A 9,032-nucleotide genomic window follows, 5' to 3' on the forward strand; every position below is an offset into this window, starting at 1 on the left:
CGGAAAAAGTTACCAAATTCAACATATAATTGCCAAATTTATTTTATGTGCAGAACTGTACAAACATACACATCGAGCCCTAACCGCCAAAATAACGTAAACGACATTTTTTCAACATTTTCTTTTTGGGTTAAAACATGTAAAACTGTCAAAAGGCAAAAGAAGTCAGAGAACTGAGTACGGGAACGCTTTCTGGTAAATTCCTGCAAATTCTTGCAACTTCTTGTCCCCTAAAAATATTACTATTTTCCAAAAAAATCTTCAAAATAAGATTTTAAAGCTAAAAAAAATCTTTTCGATCCCAAAAAATCTTCATTTAAAAATACCTAAAAAGAAACACAATTTCGATATTGTCTTCACGGCTGTAAATAGGGCTCTAGGAATTATTCCCCCGTGCCTAAAATCACCCGGACAAAATCCTCCAGAAAAAATCCCCCGTATAAAAATCTCCCCGAACAAAAATCCTCTGGATAAAATCCCACCCAAACAATATTCCCCCGGGCAATAATAATCGGGAATATTGTTTGGAGGGGATTTTGTCCAGGGGATTTTTGTTCGGGGACATTTTTATACGGGGGATTTTTTCTGGAGGATTTAGTCCGGGTGATTTTATGCACGGGGGAATGATTCCGACCACCTGTAAATAGTCCTTATTATGCTGGCTGAAAAAATTACCAATTTCAAGTTATAAAGTCCTTTTTATAACAACTTAAATTTAAAATGAATATTGCCTCGTATCATCACAAAATGTATATATAAACTGGCGAAAATATTAATAGGGACGCGACATTTTGCAAGTTTTGACCGACTTCAAAAAAGGAGGAGTTTATCAATTCGTGCAAATATTTTTTTTATGTATATAGGTTACCGCATAACTTTGGACTACTTGAACTGATTTCGATAATTCCTTTTTATCGGAAAGGTGATACCTCAAGGGTGGTCCCATACTAATTTGGTTTAGATACGGTCATTGGATCATGAAGAAATTGACGATCAATTTTTATACGAGAATTGAAGTCACTTGTGTTTTTTGTGTAAAAATTACTTGTTTTTTTTTATGAAAGAATAGCTCGTTATCCCACAAAAACCATAAGTCCAAACTTCAATTTTTGTACAAAAGTTAAGAAAATTCGACAAATTTCCTTAACAATTTTGTATGTACATATTTACATAGAATTCTACTCATATATATAGTTGCCGGGTACACCGGAAAATTGATGGCAAATGCAAAGGTGACGAACTGACAGGGAAAGGTAGGACCACACAAAACCTTCCATGAAAGGACACGGTGGATATACTTAGCAATAGCCACTTTCAAGATCACACTGGGCCTTGCAAAGTATAGATCAATGCTTTACTAAGAAAGAAAGTTGCAACAATTTTTATTTTTTTTCCAATTAATTTATAAGTATTTTTTTATAAGTAATTTTTCTTATTTCACATGACACGCTTTGATTTAGAAGAAAAAACTCAGACTTTTTGACATTTTCGATACCAGAAGCAACAACGAAGTACAAGTAAATGCTATTACCTGTTTGATATGCCTTGGTCACAACCAAAAAAAAAAAGAAGGTTATTTTTTGAGAGACGCATTTACACGCGGGAAAAAGATTTAGGTACGAAATTTATACACAGTGTGAAGTATAAGATATCTAAAGTGTAGTTCTCATTAACTCAAAAATCACGTTTTATGAGTTGTGGCAGTCTTTTAATAAATGCCTACACAGCTAAGTATTCCACACTTCTTGCTACGTATGTGTCTTTACTTAAACATATTATTTCAAACCTTTTTCCAGTGAATTGATTTTGTGTAGAAAAAATATTCTATTAACGTCGGCCAACATACATCCATACATTAAAAGGAAAAATGTCGGGCATTCTAAATTTAGAAATTGTAACCTATATGCAAACACTTTGAGTTTGCCTTAGTGGCAAAGGGCAACATGTACGATTCAAGTAGTGGTAGCAATGAGGGCAATGACGATAAAAGCAAATATGCTGCGCAGATAAAATACCGCAGTGATAGACAGAGTTGCGGACAAACACTTGATCAGACAAGCAACGAACAGAGCTCCGGCAGTCACTCCGGGGCCAACAAGCAACACTTTCAAATACGCATCGACAGCGTTGATGACGACAGTACCGCGCCAATAACGGAATCAAATTCCCGTGAGGACCTCATAGCAAGTACTGAACGCATTGCTGATACTACTCGTACGCGAGATTTTCCACGTAAGTTGCCCATGCATCAATACGATAGTTTTTAGTGGTCACAATTGGTTGTAGAGCGTTTTTTTATGTCTGAACATATGTATGTATAAAATTGTACAGGTTTTCTGTCAGTGCCTGCTTTACGCAACTCCCGGCCATTTTCTGATAATTTTGTAAAGCGCCAAATCTCATCCAGTCCTGCGAAAAGTGAGCGTGCAATACGCTCAAGCTCGACAGGAGGGAAAATGCGCGCTAGACGTTTGAGTCAAGACAGTGGAATCGTTTCTGGTCGGTTATTTGGCGGTTTGGTAAGTAAGAGTCCGCTTGTCCGCTTATAAAGTCTTAATGTTCGCATGTATTTGATTTCAGGAAAACGGGTTCCTCGACACAGTTGTTCCCACTAAACATTTCGCCAAGTCATCTGATAATTTGTATAATTTTTTGGTTAGTGAAGCCGTCACAAATACCTATAATCAAAATCATATAGATCAAGACGTTCATCAAACGAAAGAAGAAAAAACACAAGTCATCATACCGTACACACCCAAATTGGTTGAGCGACCACCAGGGGTGAAGAAGGCAACTTCTTATACAGAAAAATGGCTTAATTCCACCATGTCACGCGCCTTCGGCCATCCGAAGTCGAATTCTATTGCGATACCACTGCCTACTCATATCGAAACTGAGTCGGCTGAACCGAGTCCGACGCAAGCATTTGGACCGAAAATCGTGAATACCGAAGATATTCCTGGTACAGCGATGCGCCGAGGCTTGGTTCTGCATTTAAATACCACACCGGCAGACGGTACAAACCGTGGAGGAGATCACGGCGTATCTGGTACTTTGACTGACGACGATCAGGGCGAGGTAATGGAACCCGCACACCCAAATATCTTAATCGATCAGTTCGGATACAAGCAGCTAATAGCAGCATCACGCAAGAGCTCTTTAGCAGGAAGCAGTTTTAACGGTAGCCATAATGGTAGTCGAAAAACCAGCAAAAGTCACAGCGCCAGTGGAGATGAGAGCGATGCTCGACGCATTAGTAAACAAGACAGAGAGGTGAAATGCTGGTGTACATAATTAACTTGTGGCACGCGAGTATAACTGTTTAAATCTTACTTTAGGGGCTTGATCCCGAATCTTTAATGTTTCGTGACGGACGTCGAAAAGTCGATATGGTACTCGCATGGGAAGAAGAGGATTTTGGTGTAATGACTGAGGCTGAATCGCGTCGTCGTGACTATCGGCGCTCCTTTATGGAGAATCTTATCAAAGAAGGACTAGAAGTCGAACTAGAAGACAAGACACAGTCATTTAATGAAAAAACATACTTCTTGAAGATTCATTTACCTTGGCGTCTCGAAACCCGACTGGCAGAAGTTATGAATCTGAAGCTACCTGTCAAGAGATTTATTACAATCTCTGTGAAGGCGTCATGGGTAGGTCTGATGGCCTTAGTTTTCTGATAACTTGGCATTAATTAGAATATCCTTAAGCGTAGGATGAAGAGAATGTGGTGGCGCGAAATATGCATTATTGGAGGTCTGTATGGAATCGACTGACACGCAAAATTCAGCTTGATCAAAGTGTTCTAGAGGGTGAAACAACCTTCAAAGCAGCCACTGTAAATGGCAATCCCGAGGAGCAGTGAGTATAGCTTTCGCCCAGTAAAATTCAATGGGATCAAATGTCATTCATCTAATTCTATAGGTTCATCGTCAAAGATCGAGCCACCGCATACACGAGCGCTCAACGTTCCCTAATGGTTATGCAGGTGCTCATTCGTACGCCCTTCGACGACACCGATCGCGTCGGCATTCGCCGTTTACTCAACGATTCCACGTATTTGGCTTGTTTTCCTCTACATGAAGGTCGTTACGATCGTCCTCACTCCAGTGGAATGTCATTTGATCGCCGAATTTTATATCTTACATGGGCGCATCCCTCACAGTGGTACAAAAAGCAACCTCTATGCTTGGTGCGCAAGTACTTCGGCGATAAAATTGCCTTGTATTTTTGTTGGTTGGGATTCTATACAGAGATGCTAGTGTATCCGGCTGTGGTAGGTACCTTGTGTTTTCTCTACGGGCTTGCTTCACTGGACTCTGAAGACAATACGCCAAGCAAAGAAATTTGCAATGAATATGGAACTGGTAACATTACGTTATGCCCACTCTGTGATAAAGCCTGCAGCTATCAACATCTATACGATTCTTGTCTCTTTTCTCGTTTAACTTACCTCTTCGACAATCCGTCCACTGTATTTTTTGCCATATTTATGTCATTCTGGGGTATGAATTATCGGTTTTACTTAAATAGGAGTTTTTTTTTACTTTAACTTTTTCAACAGCAACTACATTTCTGGAGTTATGGAAACGCAAGCAATCGGTACTCGTTTGGGAATGGGATTTACATAATGTTGAATCAGATGAGGAAAATCGTCCGGAATTTGAAACGAACGCCACTACTTTCCGAATGAATCCAGTCACCAGGGAGAAGGAGCCTTACATGTCCACTTGGAGCCGTGCCATCCGTTTCGTCATCACCGGCAGTGCCGTCCTGTTTATGGTAAGAATACGAGTACATAGTAGTTATTTCGGCAATAAATCATTACTGAGTATGTGCTTTGACTTCAACCTACAGATCTCGGTTGTGTTGTCCGCTGTTTTGGGTACCATCATATACCGCATTTCCTTAGTTTCGGTTATTTATGGTGGAGGGGGATTCTTCGTGAAGGATCATGCAAAATTATTCACAACTATTACTGCAGCGCTTATTAATTTAGTCGTTATAATGATATTGACAAGGGTACGAATGTGCGCATGTTTTATTCCGTAAAGTTTTTGAAATTCAATTCCAATCCGCATTTTAGATCTACCATCGCATGGCTATCAGATTGACGAATTTGGAAAATCCTAGAACACACACCGAATACGAAGACTCCTACACTTTTAAAATATTCTTTTTCGAGTTCATGAATTTCTATTCATCGCTCATCTACATCGCTTTCTTCAAAGGGCGTTTCTTCGATTATCCTGGCGATGACCAAGCGAGACGTAGTGAATTCTTTCGCCTAAAAAATGACATCTGTGATCCTGCAGGATGCTTATCGGAGCTGTGCATCCAACTTGCCATCATTATGGTAGGTAAGCAGTGCTGGAATAACTTCATGGAGTACTTGTTTCCGAAATTCTACAATTGGTGGCGACATCGCAAGCACAAAGCGGCTACCAAAGATGTCACCCACTTGCACATGGCTTGGGAGCAAGATTACCACATGCAAGATCCTGGGCGCTTAGCTCTGTTCGATGAATATTTGGAAATGAGTAAGCCCTTAAAACAATTAATGTATATTTAATATCTAAATAAATTACTAAAAAATTTATGTGCATTTCCAAAGTATTGCAGTATGGATTTGTTACGCTGTTTGTGGCTGCATTCCCTTTGGCACCACTATTTGCGCTGCTCAACAACGTTGCTGAGATCCGTTTGGACGCCTACAAAATGGTTACGCAGGCGCGGCGTCCGCTGGCGGAACGGGTAGAAGACATCGGTGCCTGGTATGGCATTTTACGTATTATCACATACACAGCGGTGGTGTCCAACGCATTCGTGATAGCCTATACTAGCGATTTCATCCCTCGCATGGTCTACAAATTCGTGTATTCAGATACGAACACACTTGCGGGATATATTGAGCATTCACTCTCGACTTTTAACACATCCGATTATAAAGAGGAGTGGGGTGCCACAAGCAACGAGAAAGATCCCGATGTGTGCCAGTATCGTGGGTATCGGTGAGTGCATGGTATATCATATGCATACATACATATTTATACATTAGACTGCATCATTCCCCAAACAAACAAAAAATCGGTGCTTTATTTCCATTAGAATTATAAAATCGACCTTATTTTAACAGCCAAATTCATAAAAATAAAGAAGACCTTCATTGCTTTATAAATCGAAAATTCTCGTGAAAATGTAACATTATAAAGCTCTTTAAAACTATTTAATTTTTTATGAATAAGGCCATAAAACTTCCACCAAAATAATTCGGAAAAATATAAAGCTGCACCGATTTGAAAACACCGTCAAAAATTGAGTTTTTTATGAATAAAAATAGTTTCTTACGGCCATATTATTAACTTGTCGTTATTCCTTCTTATTCAACTTCATGAAGCTACTGAAAAACTCAGGCACGGTTGCAGTGGAATTATTTTATTTATTACAAATTTTCAGCGAAAATGCTACAAATGCAGACTACAGAGCACAAGAAGGTTAAATTTTAAAATTAGAGCATTGCATTTAATAAAAAATAACGTTGCTGCCTTTTCAGGTTCTTTCCTGTTTCTATTTCACATTAAGTGGATTAAAAAAGATAATTACAAACTAAAAAAAAAAAACAGTTTATATTTATTACCTGCAAGTATTTTTAAAGCAATTCTAAAACTCACTGCCTTATTCGCCCGATTCAGACCGAATAGTTATTCCCCGGGATAGCATTCTGACTTTCTTACTACGCCTTATTCCGTTTTATTCTATACTCTCCGGACACGCTGAATGTATGCATATGTATGTACATTTACGTATTTTGAGAAAGGAATTAAATATATACCATCACGTACCTCGTTTATTATATACTTAAAGAATCGTGTCGAAGTTTTTGAACATGCGAAGGCCATGCGCTTTCATTTGGTATCTTATTTTTTTATTAAACGAACGGTGAAGATCTTATAGTTTTTAAACAGGTGGCAACCCTACTCAGAAAAATAATACGTTATTACACATCCAGAGGCTAAGTCTTTTCGTTTGACAGTGACAGTACAGAAATGATGCTTACGCCTATTATGATTGAATATGGTAATTTTATTAACAGGTGGCAACCCAATAAAAATAAATAAAAAAATTTAGTGCTTTTCTATCCCTTTCATTTGACATCTCATATTTTGTAATCCAACGAACGGTGCGGATCTTACAGTTTTTTAGACAGGTGGCAACCCCATTAAAATTCTAGCTAAAAAATATCCCTCTACTGTCGATACAGAGTATATTCGAGAAAATCTCGTCAAAATGCGTTCGACTTTCCTTTATACTATGTATAGATAAAAGTCTAATCGACTTATTCCGACTAATTCTCGTCGTATGGCAAAACAGTTTAAGCTTAAAAAATCTCCATAAAAAACATTAAACAAAATTTCAACGGAATCGTAATAATGAGATTTTTGATTTTTCAAAGATTGGTATACGAAAAACTTGAATAACCTAACCACATAGATGGCCACTTTACATTGCCAGTAAAAATGCAGTAACCATTAAATTTTAAATATGTATCACGTTTTTCCTTCATGAAATCATGCAGTAAATTTTTACTGATGAGGAAATTTCATTTGCATTACAAGTAAAATTATTATTGATTCATGAAAGTTCGTATTGGTAGTTAAAATTCAATGCACAAGGTAAATCTTTAAAAAAAATGCGTTAATTTTATTCTTTCAAACGTTTATTTTGAACATATGTATTTATTATAAGCTGTTAGCTTTTCTTAAAACAAGCAATTCAAAATTGAAATCGCTAAGTTTTTGTCTTCTGGAACGATTCACAATCCCAGCGAATGAAAACCACCACTCTACGGGCGCTGGATGTGTGTTTAGACGATTCGTCGTGGCGTCTCGTTCGATTAAGTGTAAAATTGTTTCCTGAAGATGATTTCCAAGTCTCCGGAAATACACTGAATGCTGCATTTACATGAGGCGATTTTATAGGCGATTCAACATTGCTCCAGAAAAATTGCTCGAGTAAATGGTGATTCGAAAATCGCTTGCCTCAAAGTAACCAGCAAGTCAACTTTTGCAGGCGATTATCGCCTGTCAAAAAATCGCCTCATGTAAAGGTAGCTTAGTGCAAAATTAAGTGTAATAATTTTACCGGTACTTTCTTCCTCGAAATCAAGGAATGATTTCTGGGGCGCTTGTGGCAAAATACGAGTTTCGGCATCCGCTATTTTACCATACTTCACCACAAAAGTATTGATGATTTTCTTCACTTTTTTCTTCTGTTTGCGTGGTTTCTGTTTCTAAGTGAGCTTTTAAAAATCGTAATTTTATAGAAGGAATAGTTATTGCGGCAATAACAACATCCCAAGCGTGGGGTTGCATTAAGACATATTTTTCGAATGACACATTTTTAGCTTTAAGGGCACTATAGAAGGGACAAAGAAACCAATGTAAATACATAGTATTTTCGCCCTGAAGAAAATCGATCGCTTCTGCTATATGAGGCATAAGCTTTACGTATTCGTCCAAGTGCTCAAGCACCTCATTAAGAATGGTAGGAATTTTCAGACGGTAAAAAGGTATTAGCACGAGGCGATTTTGCGTTCAAATCACGCAGGGTTGCTCGGAAAAAGAGTTGAATGGCTAAATGTTGGCTGGCGACCAACTTTGTTTAAAGCGATTAGTTGAAAGACCGTTCAACCAAAAGTAGAATGCATAGTTGAACAATGCAAACGCCTTTTTATGGCGAATATTTTGATATTTTTTATATTTTGAAAATTTGCTTAGAACTACACGTAGAATTCTTCTGTGCCATTCGTGCATAGCCGAAAAAATCTCCCATACAAATGGACCCGCCCTAATATACATACTTGATTTTATATTCTAACTCAACTTTTTACATGAAAAAAACAAATACTTACAGTAATGGACCTCATGACACCGAACCCTATGGCCTGAGCCCACATTATTGGCATGTTTTCGCCGCACGCTTGGCTTTCGTTGTCGTTTTCGAGGTAATTATTTTCTAACTTAGATACACTT

General features: G+C 38.0%; 1 protein-coding gene across 1 annotated transcript in view; it reads left to right on the forward strand.

Moving 5' to 3' along the window:
- The first annotated feature begins 1,862 nt into the window (after positions 1–1,862).
- Positions 1,863–9,032, forward strand: part of LOC118739186 (anoctamin-5) — a 366,850-nt gene continuing 359,680 nt past the window's right edge. Inside the window, exons 1-11 of the mRNA XM_036470372.1 lie at positions 1,863–2,232; positions 2,332–2,519; positions 2,581–3,273; positions 3,339–3,653; positions 3,716–3,861; positions 3,925–4,505; positions 4,565–4,782; positions 4,858–5,022; positions 5,087–5,540; positions 5,615–6,011; positions 8,914–9,004. Coding sequence (XP_036326265.1) covers positions 1,944–2,232; positions 2,332–2,519; positions 2,581–3,273; positions 3,339–3,653; positions 3,716–3,861; positions 3,925–4,505; positions 4,565–4,782; positions 4,858–5,022; positions 5,087–5,540; positions 5,615–6,011; positions 8,914–9,004 — 3,537 coding nt within the window. The 5' untranslated portion in view covers positions 1,863–1,943. The remainder of the gene's footprint in view (positions 2,233–2,331; positions 2,520–2,580; positions 3,274–3,338; positions 3,654–3,715; positions 3,862–3,924; positions 4,506–4,564; positions 4,783–4,857; positions 5,023–5,086; positions 5,541–5,614; positions 6,012–8,913; positions 9,005–9,032) is intronic.

Source organism: Rhagoletis pomonella, unplaced genomic scaffold, assembly GCF_013731165.1.
Source record: "Rhagoletis pomonella isolate Grant_MI unplaced genomic scaffold, Rhpom_1.0 Rhpom_scaffold_00005, whole genome shotgun sequence".
Lineage (NCBI taxonomy): Eukaryota > Metazoa > Arthropoda > Insecta > Diptera > Tephritidae > Rhagoletis > Rhagoletis pomonella.